Raw genomic sequence first — 22,209 nt, forward strand, 5'->3', positions numbered from 1 at the left:
ATGAACTGTTGAATTAAGTATACCTAATTACACACACGCGTTTATATGTCATAATATGTATAAAATTTTTTTAATATACGACCGCTTACAAAATAATTGCACCTAAATAGGCTACATCCATGCTTTGACGATAGCCAATAGTCAATATTCGTGTTGAATTTATTTAAATAATACTGGCTAAATATTATGTAAATATAGTTAATTTGTGTGCTATAATCATTCATATCGTATATTCGTAACTCATTTGAATGTTGAATGCGTGTATTTGATATGATATTAGAAATTACTAAACCTACAAAATACATAGTTTGACTTTGACATTTTAATGAACACCCGATACGTGTTGTACCTTACACTATATTTCTAAAACTATGAAAATTTTACGTTTTCCGTTATTATAATCAGTATACCCTTCGGCGTTAAACATCATCGCTATCAGCGCTCGTGCGTAATATGTATTATTTACGTACAAATTCGCAGAATAAAGTGAGATTAATAAACCAACTAAGCTGACGTGCTGCCTACAAGCGGTTCAGATATAACCAAAACTTTAATAAACTCGAGAACAGCTAATGTAAACTTAAATAAATCAAACATGCTCTCAAATATTCCAATCGTACAACCCAACCGAATGAAGACCCAAAATGCAAACTTTATTTCAAAACAATCGATCCAATAATCTGATTCCTAATTAAAATCCAACATCAAAAACAAAAATAAACATTAATCCACAAATATCCGGTCACTGTATATTATATGATAAAGAGTAAGGATTTGGCATAAAGAATAAATTATTTTAATCTGATAATATGAAAAAAATTACAAATATTTGAAACTTAAAAAAAAATATTAGATGAACTTTTATACTATTAATACATGACGATTATAAAAGCAAACATTTCATCCAATATATTATGGTATAACATCAAAAAGTATTTAGGAGGAATACTGGACTATTAGGTATACCCGTAAAAATATTTTCCAATCGCGTAAAGAAACTAAGAATAAATTAGAAAAATAATAGGTACAGTTAAGTTTAATTAAAAACCTTATAATATGAAACAATGAACGTTACAAAAACTATTTGAAATTTATCCGTGAATGGCGCTTAATCGGCTAAAGCAAAAAATAAGATTAAACCAGGGAAAACCTAACCGACAAAATCTAACCACTAGGGAATATTTAAAAATAAAATGCCGACTTTGCAGCTGAAAAATAACAATAAATGTAAAATGACAACGCAATGGAAATAATAATGTCATTGTACACCAAGAACGAACTTAAGAATTAAATTTGAATATTTTTAACGCACAATTATTATTAGGAAAATGGAATATTAAACAGTACCTACTACCTACATAACTGAAAATATTAAATTCAGAACTATACAATGCACCGAATACAAATGGAAAAAAAAACTATTTACTTCGATAGAAAAAAAATTACTCATTTTAACTGTCAGGAAATCGAACTCAGCTGGATAACATACAAATATTTAATGGAAATAATTGAACAAAAATCTATAAAATTTAAATTATCTTTATTATATAACATCATTATTATTGAAAACTGAAAATTCAAATAAATAAGAATTGAAAATACAAAACAGCAAAAAAAAAATATTATTTATACTTAAGCTATATTATTATGATCATATTTTATTTACAAGTAAATACCATCTTAAATTTTAGCCATATAAAACGTTAAGTTTATACGACTAAAAACAAAGCATATCCTCACATTCAGGCAATATTGTGTAGTTTAATACGTAGTCAATATTATTATATAGGTAGTGGAAGAATTTTTATTGTGTACTATAAAAACACAATACATAAAATTATATCTAAAAACGTATTAACTTAGATTTATCAGCTACATTTTGTTGAATATACTATTTTTCCTGTTAAATTAACTGTATTGCGTATGCTACAATTTTCATTAACACTTTTTATTCACTAATGATTGAAATTTGAAATATTGATGATTTAATAAAATATGTTGATAATTTTAATTTAAAGAAGGTGGTTTACATAACTATTGTACTTCCAGGTATGAAAATAGTTTAGTTTTACACTAATAGGTATTGTTTATATTTTAACTATCATGACCAAACTCAAATCCTTAATCTTGATAAACTATTAAATTAATAACCAGCAATTGTATATATAAATGTTTAGTAAAATATTTCAAGACTTGGAAAACCAATTTAAAAATAAATTTGGTGTCTCATTAAAAATATTATTTTAAAATATAATATGTAAAGCAATGAAGCTCCGATAAGTAATTAAAAACAAGTATATAATGTATTTCTACAAAGTTACAAGACTGGGATAGTAACTAGTACAAGATAAAAGAATTTAGATTCAAGTTAGCATGTTTTAGTTTCTCTATATACATTAAATTTGACTATGGAACATTCTATCACATAACGCTCATTATTAGTTTTATTTAATTTTAGACACATAAATTGATAACATGACAAACACTAAAAACTTGACGTTATTTATACTACTGAGTGGACTTGTCCTTATCCATTGTTGGCTACTGTTTAACTGTTCATTGTCTAATAATAATTATTAATATAAACATAATAGTTATAATACATAGGCACTATTAATAGACTTAAGATAATAATTATCATTGATAATTTCAAAATTATAAATAATATATTTGCATATTTCATGAAGTCCCAATATTAATAACACTAGGTACCACAATTTAATTAAATAAATTTGTAAAATTGACTAATTCAGTAAGATAAGTGAGAATTTAAAATATTTGTTAAGTTTGCGATAAAAGAGATGTTTCTAGGTCAATTTTTTTTATGAGATTAATTTTAAGTTATTTTTGTATATAACCCCTTTCAATACCAACCCTTGTTTTATTTTTCATAAAGATGCAAATTTTTAATTAAACCGAAAGTATCACTGAACATTTGATTGATTATTTACAAACACCGCTTTTTTAGAATAAAAAATAATATTTTTTCACTAGAAATATATGTGGATATTTTTCGTAAGAAAAATACTTATTCTCTGTCATTTAAGTATCTAGATAAAATCAATTGACATATTTACGTGATAGAAGTTTGCCCTACTCACAAGCTATTCGATCGGCTTAAAATTGGTGCCAATATTTTGCAACTAATGAGTATGCTCCCTCCCTTGCTTATAAAAAGTTGAGGTATTGTTTCATGAATAATAAGTAGCTAACTATAAAAACTTAGTAATGAATGGTTAAAAATATTGGCACAGATTTTGGAGTTTATTTGATAAATAAATGGAACATTCAGGCAAATTGTATATAATTTATATTATTGAATAAAGTTATTAATAAAGAATTATATTTCATAACTACATAATTGTGTTTATATAACAATTGTATTAGTACTCATACATTAAATTTACATTTAGAAAATTCAAAATTGTATAATTTATCATTTTAATATTTTACATTTGTTATAAGTATCATAAAAAGTAATAAAATTGTAAAATAATTTAAGTTTATTATAAATAAAACATTAATAAAAAAAATTAAATTACATAAATTTCGAACTACAAAATGATAAGTAATAAAGATAGGTCATGAGTATAGTTACTTAGTTAATAATAATAAACATAAAATGATCAAAACTATATACTCACATAATATAATGCATTATATATTATTATTTAATTTTATATATAATGATGATTTTATTGAATGTTAATTTTAACTATACACGCTAAGAATAAATAGTTAATTATCATTAAACTTAATCTGATTGATTATAAATTATAATCTTATTTTTATTTTTTTTGTAAGCAAAAGAAGTTTAGACAGATAATAAATAAATTATTAATCATCGATTTCAAATTATCATCTAGCTAATTAGTCATTATTATTGTACTGACTTATTATGATAATTATATTATTATACTTAATATGTACTTTAACACATCATATTTTCAAAAAAAATGAATTAAATACATATATATTCATTATACATACATACATACATACATATAATTTTATCGTCGTACCCATAACTCGAACGTGTATCACTAGATAGTTCTGGACTTTTGATTAAAACACGACTATAGCGAGCCCCATCTTGAATAATATTATAAAGTAACGATTTTGAAACGGATTCAGTTTTCTACACAACTTTTATACCACATGAATCTAACTACCCAACATTAAACGGTGTTTAAATAGAGTTTATTAGCTTTTACTCTTGTTAATTTCAAATAAAATATAAGGAATTGTAAATATATTATTTTAAATTTTATTTCGGCCACAACTTCAAAGTAGATAATATTGTCAGAAAATTATACATTCTTTCAATTTAATGATAGTTTACAATTATAATTACGTCAAACATTATCTAAAACTTTTAATAAATCTATACTGTATTTTTTTTTTTTAATTTTAAGCTCATCTTTAAAGTATACAATTATTATTACAAACAAATAATCGAAATGTGTTATTTAGCTGAAACTTAATAAAATGTTTGTAATTATAAATTATAACTTTTTCTTTTTTAAATGTTTGTAACTCTAAAGCATGTTTATTTTTCAATGTAAATTATGTTTCTTCATAATAACACTATATAAATACTTCAATATTATCGAAATAACAATACCTGATAAGCAATTTTAGGTTAGTATTACAGAATTTCAGTTTTTTTTATAAAACGTACTATAATTTTAGTTAATAAGATCATAGAAGTTCATTATGGTAATTCATTTTTTCAACTTGTTTTCATCAGTATTTAATTCAAAAACGTTATCAAATAATATTAAAAGTGTTAATTAGTGCCTCTAACATTAATGAAGTATATTTCAAGTGTACAATATTTTTTTACTACAGTATTTATGTACAGCTACATTAATTATTATATTAAATTAATACTCATTTATTATCGCATTCACAATTTAAAAAACGTATATATAACATAATTAATTATTCATAATACAAATATTGCATTAATTCTTATAATATAAAATGATTAATACTAGTGAAATTACTTTATAACTTCATAATGAATTATGGTTAGTAGATAATTCATAATTCTATCAAAAACTATAATTAGCTACAATAAATGTCACATTGATCGAGCTACTGAGGTTTTTAATCATATTATAAAATTATAAAAAAAAATTTTGAATGTAGTAAAGTTTTTCTAAAAGCCTTTTTAATTTCTAGATTATTAATGATGATCAAAAAACCTTTACCTTCGTATTTAAATTTAATAAAAATGATACATTTTTAACATTATACGCTGTGTAAGGTAATTTCTAGCAGTACATTTATAATCGAGATACATGTTTTTTCATTTTTTTTTCATAGTTTTTGGTAATTTATCTATTAGTGTTGTGGATTCACGGAATAATTTTGAACGATTAATGTTGTAAACATAAAAACAAATATGTTAATTATTTTTCGTAAGTTAATTTTATAATACGAAGCTAAAGTGGATTTGTATATACTATAGGAGGTACACATTTTTATTGACCAGAGTGTTAAAATTTTAATATTTGCCTGAAAGTATACCTACCTCAGAAATATTCACGAACAATTTAAAACTGCGTAATAATATAATACAGATTGATTATTAATTACGTAATCAATATTTATTGAATATATATGATATATTATCCCGTCATAGCATTAAATCAAATGAGTTTATACTTCAGTAATATTTTATACCTAATTAAATATAATTCTATAATGTGTGGCATCAATCCAAAATCGTTAAATCTACTGTATAATTTTTATTTTATTTTTTCACAATTTTATTTTAAAAAAAAATATGTAGGAGGTACCTTTGGTTAACAATACCGTTGGTAATATAATAATAAATTACTTATGTAATAACGTTTATATCGTTGATAAATCGTCTAATCAACATTGCGAGTTGCGACACATAATTATACAATTTCACTGAACTATAATTATTTTATTTTGAATATTACAATATAGGTATAGGTAGTTAGTAATAATTTACTAATATTGGTATAATTTCGATACGATATATACAAATATCAGTAGCCAGTCTGTATAGGTAAAGGATATACAAATGTTTGTATTATACATATCTTTAAATTTTATTACAGTCTGACTATATTTTATTTTATTGACATGTTTTATTGCATATCTGCGGTAAGGGTCGTTTCGCACCAGAAAATATATATAATCTGCTACGGCAATAGTTTATTATTAAAAGTACGAAATGAAAATCAAAAAGGTTTTATTGCTGTTGTTGCCTCTCTTGGCCCATAAACAATATAAAATACCTTAAAAGGGAACACCATTAACTCCTTCGTCTGGTAATGCCATTTTTGATGTTAACATTAAATCTCAAAGGGGAATCGAATAGTAATAACCAAATAATTTAACATCAATATCAATAAATATTTAATTTATTGTATAAGTTTTTATAATTTACACATTTTAAACAATTCCAACATTGTTATTTATTAGAAAGTACTCTTGCAAATTGATGCGTACATAATATATGTACCAAATATTTTTCTAAATACATGTTGTAGTATTATGCTTTAATGAGCTTCATTTTGTTTTAATAAATACTTTGTTGAGACGTAGTGTTCGCTAAAAACTTGTTTTGTAGTGCAAAGAATTAAACTTAAAAATACTGTGCATTTTTACATTTTGATTTTAATAAATTATGTCTTTTAATATCTTTAATATGTTTTCATTTTATTTTTTTTTGCCAGCATTATTCATATTTTATAAATAAAAAATTTACATAGGGACCAACATTTGTTAGTTGATTTTTTTATCACATATTTATATTATAAATTTTGTAAAATACTTTTTTATTTATCATTTTTAGTTTTTAAAAGAATATAAAAATAATTATTAGATATTATTACATATTTAATATTTTGTTATTGTTCGTGACACTATCTATTTTTACAAAATATGTTGTGCAAAGTGAAAACTATTGGTTTTAAGCGTTGTTTATATATTTTCCGGATAAAAATGTTCACTAAAATATTTACATAATATGCGGTAGTCAATTTATCTAAATTTAACACAATTTGTATTATTTACATACCAAGGTGGTATATAAGATATGAAAATATTTTCATATATTTTTAAGCAAAATTTCAATAACATACTGTAAACAGTAAAATGTATGGTAAAAAAATTGTTTCTTTAAGCTTTAAGAACTTACAAAACTAATTATTTGTAGTAAAATAGAATGACTAAAATAAACTTAAAATTGTGGTATTATTTTTACGTACGTAAATATTTAACTTTTATAATTTGTATTATATGCTATGGAATATTATGCTAATGAATCAAAATAAATTAAAGCGAAAAAAAGCCTCCCATTTTTAGACACGTTACAAACATTAAATGTATTTTATTTACGACCTTAATCTCATTACTTTATACATGTCAACTAGGAGGAGGATACACCAGAGCAAAATATTAAGCAGAGATAGGATTTTAATTTGGAATAATTTAATTTTAAGGCGGAGTACTGGAGAAGTAGTATGTTGAAACTATAGTATATTTACCCGACTATCATTAGTTGTAAAACGTACATTAAGTTCCTATCTATTTTATCATTTTTAAATTGTGTATTCAATAAAAACCATCACATACATTAGTGCTTATTATATGCAAAATTGTTTTCCAGAAAAAATTTTAATTATTTTTTCAGTTAAAAATGCTTTAATTTTTCATTTGTAATTATTAATTTTAAAGACAACTTGTATTAAATACAAAATAATATCCGATAACCGTGATAAATATTTAAATTAAAATAAATGTTTTACTATTACCTAGGTAGATAGGTATATTATAATATTCTTAATTTAATATTGTATGTAAATGTAATATATTATCATGGTGTGGGTATATTTAATATTAAATAAATTACTTTAGAGTTGTTTAAATGATTCTAAGTAGTCTAGATATACTTATCATGGTTAATTATCAATAATTATCATCGTAATTCACGTAATTTATACAATTATAATACCTATTTATATGGGAATCAGTAAAAACCATTTACTCGCAATACTCATACATTTGTTTTTGATTTGTGTTACAGAAGAAGATATTGATGAGTTCAATATACACGTTTCGAGGTACAGACCAGAAGAGTTAACAAAGCTCACAAAAATCACCAAGTTCAATAAAAAAGAAATCCAACTAATTTATAGAGGTTTTAAACAGGTATGTTCCTATGATGTAAAGTTTTGACATTTATTTTTGTTTGATACTTCGAGACAGCATTAAAGAAAATTAATTTTAACATCTCAACTAGGAGTATATGACTAACAAAGGAAAACATTTTTCTTGCGTCATTGCATTTTCGTAAGACATAATGATTAATAATACCAAGCTTCGCAGATAAAAGCATAAAGCTCATTGCGTTAATTAATTTACTCATCTGTATGATAATAAAGAGTGGTTTTGATTACTTATAAACAATCTTTGTTTTTAAACGTAAAAAAATAGGCAACCTTATTAAAATTGCTTGATTTAATTTTAGAACAAATATTAAATTGGTAAAGATCTAAGTTTAATTTTTTTTTATCACAAAACAAAATTATTTATGGACGTATGATATAACGTGTCTATATTATAAAGATTTTTTTTAAAATTAATAATTGATTTAATAATTCTTTATATTTCTAATAATATAATCTCTTTTTGCCATACTTCATAAACTTATAGATAACTACAAGAAAAATTGAAAAAATTCATTTTCTCAACTAAAATGTATATAAATTTAAAACAAAAACTTAAAGTTTTGTGTGCTTTTAAACTACCAAAAACAGATTTTTCTAAAATTAACTTAACACAGATGTTTCTAATAAATAATTTTGGTTCCATGAACTATTTAGTTTTTAAAGCAATATAATACTGTTCGCATATATCCTGGTAAAAGAGTAAAGTTATAAAATTTGCATATGTCTACTTAAGCAATGTAAAATATTAGAATTTTATAATTTAGATATATTTTTATATAATTTTCAAAGTACAAAAATCTGAACTATAATTATTTTCGTTTATATTTTAGTTAAATACATTTCTTTAACTAATATTTACATTTTGTTTTAGGAGTGTCCTACTGGTATGGTAGATGAAGATTCGTTCAAGCACATATTTTCACAATTTTTTCCCCAAGGTGGTTAGTAAATAAATTAATATATATTACACATAAATGTCTTATTAAATATTTTTAAGATACAATATATTTATATAATATCAAGTAATAATTGTAAGGGAGAAAATAACATCAAAATATTATATGTCATTTTCTATGTGAATATTTAATTTAATATTCATGTATTACATACATTTCATTTCTATGGTATAGCCAGTTCTATGAAGTCGCCAACTTGCGACTCGTGACTATTTTATTAAAAAAAAAAACAATGTAATTATTACTATTATGAATTTTTTTATGAAGCATTTTTAAAAAATTATCAAATTATATAAAATTAATTTATAAATACTTAAGTTCTTAATATTATTTTATTTATTCATATGACTTGCGAACATATTTATGATATTCACTCCAAGTATAGCTATTTATATTTTTGATAAATAATAATTAATTTTAAATTCTAAATTATCATATAACGTATTTAAATCCATCAGGAATCCATTGTGTTGATAACACAATTAATCTCATTAATAAAGTGATCTGATTTAAATTACTTATACATAATATATCACGTATTCACGTATAGTATGCGATAGTATACTTATCATTGACAATATATATGGTTTAACACATCATCATTTAGAATTTTCATATTGTTTCACTATTTTTAAATTCTAAGTAGAGAGAGAAGTGTATTAGTCTTACAATGATATGTGATTTAAAGTGTGTGTTAATTTATGTATACCATTTATTTTAGATGCCTCACAATATGCCCAATATGTGTTCAATACAATCAAGAGAAATCAAACTGGAAAAATTAGTTTCGAGGTAATTACATTTTGCTTATTAATATTTAGCAGTAAATTAGTTTTACATTATTAATGTCTGATTAACATATACATTTTTCATAGTTTTGATCTTCATATTGATAAATATATATGAGTTGGATGCATATAAAGTTAGATATAAATTAAACGATTCTCCTAGCAAAATAAATTAAACTTAACACCGGATGTCCGTAAACACATATGTACTTACTCTTAAATCAACAAGAATACATTTGGAAACTATGCCAGATAAAGCATAAAGCATATTATAGTATTATCTACAATAATAATAACATGTGTACTTATAGAACTTGTTGCACGTATTTCATCTTCAAAGTAATTCTTTACTTTTACTTTAGATTTTATAATATGCTCTTTTGTATTGAGTAATTATACATTTCTTCCTAAATATTTAAACTTATAAAATATATAATATCTTATTTATTAGTAATTTATTAGTGCAATTCAATAAATAGCTATAAATTTTAATACGAGTACCTAACATTCTGAAAATGTGTTAGTTAATTTTTTTTCTAAAAATAATCAATCTAATCTGTCGAGGTAAGTTAATTTGTTTAAATAATTATAATATTAAAAAAAAAAACAGAATTTTTGATATAGTTGATGAAATGTAAAATGATTACATTCTCCGTTTATCTCTCTCTCTCTTTCTATCTCTCTGTGTGTGTTGCACAATATTTATCTATATACTATATAGTATATCATAGTTGACATATTTGTAAATTAATCTACTCTTATTTTTTAATCTAAACGAGGGTTTTTTTTTAAATTTATTTTTCCAATCGAAAAATAAAAATAAAAACTTTTTTTTATTCATCATAAAAATGAAAACGGAAAAAAAATACCTGAAGTTTCTTATTAATAATTTTCAACCATTATCATGAAAAAACCTTTTTTATGTACGCTTACAATTGTATAGAGTGTTGACGTAGAACCTTGATGTATTTAAAAAACTGTAGTTGAATTATGAAATTATTTCAAAATAAATTAAATATAGATATAAAAGAAAACAATTATGTTTTATATGTATACATTGTAAAAATGTATAGGTTGTATGATATGACACTGTCTAGAAGGAATATAAATTAAACTAATAAGATGTGAGTTGGATAAATGTAAACAAATGCAAATAAAATTGTTTCATACTAAAATATTAACAATTATAATTGTTAGGAATTTTATTTTTTTAATTTTGTCATGCTTTTATACAGTTTTATACAATTAATTAAAACATTAAACCTAATTGTTACTTTTTCTTTAAAGAACATTGTATTTACATTTACAATAATTGTTTAAAATTAACCCACTTCACTTATACATAAATAAATTATTAATTATTTAAAATTAAATTTTCATTGCAAAACTGATTTCAAATTATTTTTATATATTTTATTAATAATAAAATAGAGACATTCAAATAATAAGGCTTGCAAGTTCTAAGTGATATTAACCACTAAATATTATAATATATATTTGAAATATTAATGTTAATATTTATGAGTGATTGTGTTTTATTTAATTTCAATATCTCTATACTTAGATTTATAAAACTTCAGCTTACTCAGTTCTGTATAAAAATAAACTTTATAATACATTTTATGTGTGTTACCGAAATACTTAATAATAATAACCTAAAGGAATTTCAATTTATTTTTACGATATTTTTTCAATAAATAACTATTGTCTAGATTTTAATTTTCCCTCGAAGTCTTGAAATTCCATCGAGGTAATATACCTATAAACATTTTAATACTACTGAACTATAATCAATAAATATAATAAAAATACAACTTCATGATATTATGTATAGATACGTTGTAAATTAATATTTTTTATAACAAACATTTCATATTATTTATGATTTATTTTATAAATTTAAAATTCAAATGATTAATAAAATTGTGTTTTATTGAGATATTGTTAATTAAATTAGATAGTAATAAAATAATATAAATCGTATTACAAATCGTATTAATATAAAAAAAGTGATTTCAATTTAAAAGTTGACACAAATTATCGTAAACGAAATTGTCTTATTAAAAAATACCTTTAGGGTATATAATATGTTTATTATAAGTAATCAGAATAAATAATTCATATTTATTTCAAATATAAAGTATTAAATAATATTATATTATATAAAATATGCTTAATACTTATAATATGGTGTGTTTAGTGTAAAAATTAGATATTAAATAAAATATATTCCATTCCTTATATTTTAATGAATCGTTTACTAATTGTATTTAAATAAACACAGTGTAAGGTTTTATGATTAAAAATAAATATAATCTGCTTGAATAATTTATTTATTTTTATTTTAAACAACTGTATTTCATTTAAAGCTATTTTTCTCTCGTGAAATTTAATTAACATAAGAAATCTAACTTAGACTACAATCAACAGTTAACTTACAATAAAACTAAAATCTTTTCCAACCTTTTTTATAAAATTTATTTAAAATTAAAAATGTTCTAATTAGTTTTTCTAGCGTAAACTATAGACAAATAATTTATTACCATTATTATAAAATATGCAGCATATTTTTTTTATTAATGAAACGAAAATCATAATATTAATATTTCATCAAATATTTATTTATGTATTATCTTTTACGTAAAATAATCAACAGAGTTCATTCATTTTTGAGATAAATATTTAAATTTGAACATTTTTTTATTTTATTTTATACTTATATTATATTAATTATTATTATTTAATTATACAGTTATTCTTCAATGGAATTTACCATAATTATATGTGTAAAATAAAAAAATCCATAAATTAGATAGGCACCATTTTTATTATTATATAAAATTATTATTACATTTTCAATTTTATTAAGATGGTTTTCATATCATTTTTAAGTTGAATACATATTTTTATACTTGAAATATAAATTCGTACCCATTCAACATACGTAAAAACATATTTGAGAGGTTATTCTTTTAATGAGTAACTTACAATTTAAAAACAAAAAGTTATATATTCACAATACTTTAAAGTTTAATTATAATAACTTCACGTTTAGAACTATTTTTCAAATTCACTCATTTATCATTGAATTCAAATTTATAACCACTATCCCATGCCGGGTGAAGTGAAGCGAGACGAATTCCCAAATAACTGGTATCTGTATATCCTGTCATGGCTTAGTTAAATAATATATATAATAACTAAAATCAATAAATATAAGTAAAAACCCATATTGAATGAACCCATTAATATTGAACGATAGTCATTAAATGTGCGATGAATTCCAATATTTTCACTGCATTGCTTTTATAAATGTATTTGATTTGTAATATTTTACTTATAAAATATAAAGGACAAGATGATATAAACGTTTAGCAGAGGTCTTCTAAATAATCGTATCTTAAAAAAATAAAATTTTGATAACAGTGAATCGAGACGCAGTATTATAAACTTTACATAGTTTCAATCCAAAATAAGTTATGTCATTAATAATAATACACGCAGTTCGGAGTTCTTCTTCAATAAATATATAGGGTAATTTATTGATAATTTAGTTATTGTCATAATAAGGCCAGCTACGAACCAATAGTTGTTTATTGCTCTGATTAATTTGTGACTGAAAACTAGCAACATGAGTGGTTAAGTTATAAACTTAATGTTAACATTTGTGTGCGAAATATACTGAATTAAATATTCAATGAGAAAATATGTTATAGCTGTCTAATGTGTAGGTATGTGGTAATAAACTTTCACTTTACAATACCATAAATTGTGTTAAATAACATAAAAATACCTTAAAATCAAAATGAATTTAAAAAACCCATTTTCATACTGATATTTTATTTATACTGGGTTTGATAAATATTGTCTAATAATAATAATTTTATTACGCGTCTACATTGGCACGATTAAAGTTTAAATTACTCATCTCCTGTACAGGTGCTTATTTTTAATGGTATAATTGGTGATCCACATTATTTTATAAATGTCAGTCATGCATAATATAATGGTGTTTTATGTGACTGTCACGTATTGGAAAAGTTATTATTTTTGTTATATACCTACACGTTACTGATTTTAAAAATAATATATGTATAGGTATACCCAGACCGCTATAACGAATTATCGTGCTACACCTTTCAGTGACACAGCGTGTCCGTTAAACCGGAAAATAATCATATATTATATTATATACGTATATATTTGTTTTCCGGATGGCTGTATTCACTACAGTAATATATTACATCAAACTTGATTCAATTGTAAATCATAATCTTTACTAACGATATTTAAAAAATATACTACAAATGTTATTTAAAAATTATAATGATAATAAAAAAAATTAAAAATAATTTTAACTATGTTAAAAAAGCTTCATGTCTATTTATTATCTTGTTTAATAAACTATAAGATTATTTTATTATTTTGTATTAAATACCTATTGGTTATTTAAAATGTTTAGAAATATAAATAATTTTTAAAATTTGGGCAGAATGTGATGAGGAGTACTACACTAATACATAATAGGAAGCTTTATAATATACTTTACAGACTATACGTACGAGAACTAACTTTGCGACACTCTGTATCTACAGATCAGTGGTTCTCAACCTGGGGGTCGTGTAAATATTGTTAGGGAGGCGCAAACTGTTATTACGAAGTAAATATTTATATATTAAATTTATTTTAAAATGTAGGAAAAAATGGATCTTTTTTCGATTTATAGGAGGGGACGCGAGATTTTTGAAAACCTACAAAGGGGGCGTAGGATAGAAGAGGTTGAGAACAATTGTTGTAGATTAATCTGACAGAGTGACGGATTTCATTGCTTTATCTAATCTAGTAATTAAATAAATATTACTCAATACATATATTATCGCAATATTGATTTAGTTAATACAACGCATTATGTTTATTATAGGATTTTTTGGCCATATTGTCCAAAGTTTCTCGAGGAAGTGTTCAAGAGAAACTTCATTGGATTTTTGGCTTGTACGATCTCAATAAAGACGGAGTTATAACAAAAAAAGAAATGCAAGACGTAGTACATTCCATTTATAGCATGCTAGGGAGACATACTGACCCACAAGTAGATGACCAATCTGCAAAAGACCATGTTGACCGAATTTTTCATGTAAGTTGCTAATTATCGTAATTATTTAAGAACAAGTTCAGATTTAAAAACAAACAATAATAAATTAAAGAAAGTAAAAAGACACAGAGGTATATAGTAGTACAAGTATACTATGTATTACTTATCTTAAATTTTACCTATTTTTTATACCTACTTCATCTAACTAAAAAAAAAAATACTTTAATTCTAAATCTATTTCTATAAAAACAGTAATAAATGTGCTTATCATGTTATAATCATATACATGTATTGAAAATATACAACTTTGGTGCATATATTTTTTTTACTTTTTACTTTCATCGAGTTTTTGCGTCTCATAATATTTGCATATTTCTATCAATATCGACCATTATTCACGTTGCAATATCCGTAAAGACATAATTTATAAATCATGCTAATATATTATAAGAGCGCAGCACAAATTTGTTATTCATTTGAAATAATAATCGTTATTCGGTGTTGTTTGTTTCAGTTAATTGACAAAAACAATGACGGTAACGTGACATTGGACGAGTTGATTGAATGGTGCAGCCGGGACGAAGGAATACTCCAGTCGCTAGATACGCTGGACACTGTTTTGTGAAACGAGCCACGCTCGTCCGACGTGCGCGTAGGCACGAGAGACCGGGCGAGCCTATTCAATTGGTAGACAGACGAAATAAACTTATGTGGTGACTGGTGACGAGAAAGAATAAAATTTAAAAACAAAAAACAAAAAAACAATATACAAAATCGAAAAACTCCGCTAAACGCCTGCGGTGATCCCTTTTTGGCTTTTTGAAAGGAGAAACTTGTTGACGTAACTTATTAATAAATTGTTGTATAATCTCTAAATTGTATCACTACTTTCTATATGTATACTCAATACTCATTATAATATTACTCAGTAAATAAGACGATAAATGAGGGGAATGTCACTATCACAGCTATCTTTGTACTTATAATAAAAGAACCCACTTTCCTGATGCACTTTTTTTATAGGTTGTAAAACCATTATATCATATATGAGCTGCAGTTTGGCTACAAAATGAGAAATACTTGCGAAAAGCTGTTTTATTATTGTTTCTAAGTTGTTAACGTTATATTTTTAACAATGAATTCTGCACGGCCGTCGATCGAATATATATGATGTACGCGGACCGGAAACAATCGCATCGTTATAGTAAACAATAATAATATATTATTGTACTATGCCATACACTACCGCCGGAAACGCATCTATCTGTATATCAAATACCGCATCTAACCATATTGGTTTACTATTATTGTTTTATAGTTTTTCGCGCCTAAACACAACACGTAATTAAATAAGACCTATAATTATTGGCTTGAAACAAAATATTATCATGTATTTTTATCGATTTTTAGACGTTTAATAGAATTTGCTGGAATAATATTTATTACATAAGATAAAAAAAAAAAAATGTTTTTAAATATATTTCGTTCACAGTAAATGTAGTTGTACAACATGATATTTGTATCATAATTGTGAAGTTACTATACTAAATATTAAAATAATTCTGTTCGCTACAGGGTAATCTAAAAATAGTGTCCAATTGTTCTTCCTATTGGATACTTAAATGTTTTCACGTTATAAGTAATTATAATTTATTTTAAATATTAAAATCGAACAAACGATTGTTTAGTACCTAATTCTTTGACTTAAGTTCTACTAATTTATTTGTTTCTATCGTATTTACTGGTATTGCGTTATTATTATTGTTATTTACTTATATTCAATGACAATACTAATAATTGTTAGATAATAGTGGTTTTTTTAAACCGTTCAAATACATTTACTAAAATATTAAATAAGCTAATAGTTCATATTCTAATGGCCTACATTAATAGGTTTCAATTGTTTTAGTAGTTTTTCTTATTGATACTTGTTTCTTCTTTGATACGTTTTAAAAATTTTACTTCAACTTGTGAAGATCAAAAAAAAAGGTACATAGATACTGTTATACATAATGTTTTTTTATAGTTCATATATCGACCTATAGAGTATAGGTACAATATTTTTATTATTATTCATACATAAATTCATTGATCAATTAAAAGAAAATATAAACCATTTTTTATATTATGTTATCTTTAATTGTTTACATGAAACACATATCAAAAATAAAACGCAGGTAATATGTATTTTCAATAGATCCAAAATACAATATATTTTATGTAGTTAAGCAATTATTGATTTTATAGCAATGTAGTTATTTCATAATAAATCAAAATATGCAAAACAATACAATTTGATTTGATTCAATAAAATTGTTTTATTTTATCTCTACAGTTTAAATTATAATGATATTAAATTTATGAAATATCTATAATTATCTATATCAAAACTATTATCGAAATCGAACGAAACTACAACAACTAACAATACATTTAATTTACAATACGAGTTATTGTAGTAATTAACGTCCGTTAAATTTGTGTTTATACGAATTAATGTATAGTTTAAAAACAAATTAATGTCCAACTTAATTTATTGTTTACTTTGCCTAATTCCTATGTATAACTATTAACTAAATGTCTAAGTAATAAAGAAGTATTAAAATGACATTGTGTTCATTTAAATATGTATAATTACTTATTCCAAACTCTATATTAAATATATTAAATTATTTTATATTATAATATTATGTTCTATATAACAGTGTTTCCCAACCTAGAGGGCGTGTACACATTTCCGAGAAGGCACAATCTGTCGTCACAAAGTAAAATATGTATTTATTTAATTATGTATTTAATTTTTTTCAATTTATAGGAGGAGCAAGACTTAAGTCTCTAAAAAGGGCGTAGAATAGAAGAGGTTGGGAACCACTGTTCTATAAAGTCATTTGTAAAATATTATTATTACATATTTATATTGGAATATGTAAAATGTTCATGTAGACTATTGTTGCCTGTTGGAACTCTGTATTATATTCAATGAAAATAAGTTGTGGTTGAATTGATAGTCGTCCAATCATATTTTATTATTTATAATAAATACTATTTAATTAGTTTTTGATTTAATTGGTGTTTAATTCATTTATTTAGCAAATTTAGGCACAACTTATTTTCGATGATATTTATTTTGAATTTTAAAATTTATCATAATAAAAAATTTATTGTACCTATAATTATTATTATTATTATTATTATTATTATTATTATATTATGCATAATGTACCTATGCCTTTTGAATATGTGATGTTCTATTATATTTCGATAAAATTCATTGTAATTTATTGTAAATAAAAATTATCCCATTACAATTGCTAATTTTCTAACAATTAATGATCATGAATATAAAATTATTATACATTTTTGTTTGAAGATTAAAAATTCTAATTTAATTTTAATTTTAATAATTATGAAGACTCGATTATAATACATTTCATAGTCTTGTATGATCATACTGATCAATGATCATTCGTCTGAAAAATCATCCAATATAAGATAGACTCGACAATTATATAATGTGTAAGTATATTAAAGCCACGTTTAAAAAATAATATTATAAATCACTAATTAATTTTAAATTTAAGTTACATTTACCTACTTTTTATTTTTTTTATATAAAACAAAAAAAGTTCTTACGAGAATCATGTTAATGCATGGTTTGCACAAATGAGCAACTTAATTATATTATTTTTTAAATTAATATCTAGGTAAGTAGCGCTTATAACAGGTATAAGTTAAAACTTAATTAAAAGTTTAAAGTAACAAGTAACAAACCCTTACACAAATAACAAAATGTATTTCAAGATGAATTTAACTTATTTAGATACTTATATATCCTACTGTACCTATATCATAACAGATATGTCTTTTTTTAAGTAAGATATTTTATCAACAAAGTATCAATAATAATAATAATTATACCAACATGATCTCTGTCATACAGAGTGGTCTTTTTTTAATGATTTTTATAATTAAATTTGTTAAAGTCTAATTATTATTATAAATATATTAATTATATTTTATATTATATACCTATAGTCCATAATACGATATATTTATATATATATCGATTATAAGTACCTCCACATCCACTATAAATTAACGGACGACACAAAATATTTTACATTTTCACCTATTCTTTTAAAAATCTAATTATTTAGGTAATTATGTACTAAACGAAAATTATAACCACGAATATAATTCTAAACACTATTAATAGGTATACGACCTAGAAAGTATCTAAAACCATTCATCAATCCACTTTGGAAATTATATTATGTTATAAATTATAATTATTGTTTTGGTAAATTTTATTAGATATATCTTATTATCTTTGAATAAATAAATTATCATTAAATACATTCTTACTTACAGTGAATATAATAATGATGATGGTTTCCAGTAATATTAAACTTTTATTTATTACGTATTATTAATAGTTAATTACTATTAATTATTACATATTTACATAAAAAATTACTTTATACTTAAAAATAATCATTGTTGCTATATTATTTAACTATATAGTATAGAAATTATAATTTTTTTTTTTTATAGATCATTAGTTATGATTTTATTACAGTGATACAACCAAGGGGAAGCTTTAGTGCTGAAGCCCTCGCCTCAAACATATTTTATTATACTACATTATACTTTTAGTCGGTAGGTTGATATAATTTTTATCGAATATTATTCCATTTGTTATATTATTAATATTTAATTATTATTAAATAATATGTATTTATACGTACCATAATATTATATCAACTTCTATCGTTCTTTCACTAAAATGTGATAACACATTTCTGTAAATATTGTAAAACAGCAAAAGTATATTTATAGTATAAATAGATAATATCTTAAAATAAATAAATACATTCATTGCGTAAAGTAAAAACCATAAAAATATAATTAATAATATATAATAAATTAAATAAGTCTTAAGTTTCCACGAGGCCACGGGTGTTTTTAAAATATAACAATTAATATTTTTATTTATTAGTATAAATAGTACATAAATAATTTTGTCCGAATTTAAAATTAAAACATATTGTAATTAAATATTTTTTAAATTTTATGGTTTCAGTGTAAATTTATAACTTATGAGTAATCTTGTATTAAACATTCAAAACTTAGATACATGGACAAATTTTTATAGACTCCGAAACTACTGAACCGATTTAAATGAAATTTGGTACATAGATAGTTTAGACACTGAGAAAGGACATAGGCTTTTTAATACTAAAAAAGGGCTGTAAGGGGTTGAAATAGGGGATAGTATATGTTATAACAAAACTAAGCGACGTTGTGTTACCGAGATCGGCGTTAAAGGAGAAGCCGAAGAGAAGTCAAGCTTGACGGACGGACGCTCGGATAGGTGGACATAAAAAAGGCGAAAGACATCGAGAGGGCACAACCTTGCAAGGTGGTATATGTTATCTATATCACGTTTTCCGCGATCGTGATTTTCAGACAGACGTGTTGTGGTGAACATCGGTAGCGGTGCAGGAAGACATTTATACCGAGACCGTCCGACCGGCTGGTCGACTGCAGGATAGACGCGAGTATCGGACAGCTCCACGGATACCGGATGTTGAGCATCGGCGCGACTCACCCGTACTCGGGGATGGCAGCGGCGGAAGCGGCAGAAGCACAGATTCGGGTGCGACTGCGATTGTGTTCGAACTCGACCGGAGCGAAAACGACATATCGGACATGAATCGGTGAAGTGGTTCACTGAATTTTCACCCTGGAATCCCGTCGGCCGAGCACGAGTTGAGTTCCAGTCGTTACACTCTATTACATTTGCGCTTGTACTCGCCCGAGTCTCCGTCTTCGCCCGCCGCCGCTGCAATCCAAGTGCACAACATCGCACGGGTCGCTCGCAGTCCGTTTAAATCGTACCGTCACCATTGTTCACAGTTGTCGCGCTTTCGCAACCCTATATCCAACACTGCTCTCGAATCTCGATCGCCCGGGAACGGCTGCGACAACGTGAATATATTTGGTCATAATAATTCAATTCTCATCGGTTTTCTTTCCCGCCTTTTTTTATCCATCTATCTTGTGACTATAGTTTTTTAAGTATTTTTGTTATTGTTTTTCGTTAATTAATAACTATTTGTTTATTGTTATGAAAATTTCTTGTATTATAAAATAAATAACATTTTTTATGTATAATACATGAAAAACTTTGTTTTTCATTTAATCATTTGTATTATTATTCATATTGCATGTACCAACATGTTGTTTGGATTGAAATAGTTATGTCCAAAAAAACATAAAGATCTATCGTTCTGTTGTATAATAAGTTTGGAGTGTATCATGACTGCTCAATGCCGAAAGATATCACTAATAAAGATGTATACGATATTATGGTGTTAAACCAAAATGCAAGCTCTATTTTTAAATTAAAGTTGAGTATATTTTTCGTAATTTATTATGTTATTTGTATTAAATTAATATATTATATACATATTTATTATGATAATAAAAATAGATTCATAGCGATAGCACCTATAAATAAATACAATTTTTAAAGAAATCAAAAATGTTATTGCGTGTAGTAAAATTTATATTGATATAAAATACATACAACTTTATTCTTTATTTATTATTTAAATGAGTAATTTAGCCCAAATTGGAATTTAAATGTATAAAAAAATTATCTGTATACATTTTTGAGATTTAATGGTTTCAGTATGAACTATACTTATGAAGAGTTTTGTATTCAATTTTCAAAATTTAGATACAAAAATAAAAGGTTATTTTATGAATTTTTAACTGAATTTCATCAAAATTCTAACTTCAAATACATATATAAAAATGTGTGCCTATATTATAATATTTTTATATAGATATAAGAATTTGGAATTTTGTATTAAATTTTCAAGAATTTTAACCAGGCAAATTATATTATTTATCGACATTTATAAAAAAAAAACCAAATATAGTTAAAATTTCTTATGCAGTTATGCCTAAAAATAACAAAATTACTTACATTACAAAATGTTAAAAATATTATCGTATAATGAAAATAATAATATAAATATTTGAGAAAATTTCAAATATATATTAATATACGAGTATTTTTTTTGAAATACAATAACATATTATATAAAAATTGTTTGAGGAGAGATAAATATTTTACGGGTGAATAT

General features: G+C 23.9%; 1 protein-coding gene across 1 annotated transcript; it reads left to right on the forward strand.

Annotated features, from left to right (window-relative positions):
• Window positions 1-8,007: 8,007 nt before the first annotated feature.
• Window positions 8,008-16,784, forward strand: LOC113554878 (Kv channel-interacting protein 2-like). The gene is made up of 5 exons (XM_026958964.1): window positions 8,008-8,196; window positions 9,088-9,157; window positions 9,894-9,964; window positions 14,882-15,094; window positions 15,567-16,784. The coding sequence occupies exons 1-5, from the start codon at window positions 8,008-8,010 to the stop codon at window positions 15,675-15,677; spliced, it is 654 nt and encodes a 217-aa protein (XP_026814765.1). The 3' UTR covers window positions 15,678-16,784.
• The last annotated feature ends 5,425 nt before the right edge of the window (window positions 16,785-22,209 follow it).

Source organism: Rhopalosiphum maidis, chromosome 2 (genome assembly GCF_003676215.2).
Source record: "Rhopalosiphum maidis isolate BTI-1 chromosome 2, ASM367621v3, whole genome shotgun sequence".
Lineage (NCBI taxonomy): Eukaryota > Metazoa > Arthropoda > Insecta > Hemiptera > Aphididae > Rhopalosiphum > Rhopalosiphum maidis.

Bases quoted from the DNA above. Each gene is read 5' to 3' on its own strand.
- LOC113554878 (XM_026958964.1), top strand. From the start codon at position 8,008: ATGGGAATCAGTAAAAACCATTTACTCGCAATACTCATACATTTGTTT. The intron at 9,158-9,893 runs GTTAGTAAATAA...CATTTATTTTAG, and splicing joins ACAATTTTTTCCCCAAGGTG to ATGCCTCACAATATGCCCAA. The intron at 9,965-14,881 runs GTAATTACATTT...TGTTTATTATAG, and splicing joins CTGGAAAAATTAGTTTCGAG to GATTTTTTGGCCATATTGTC.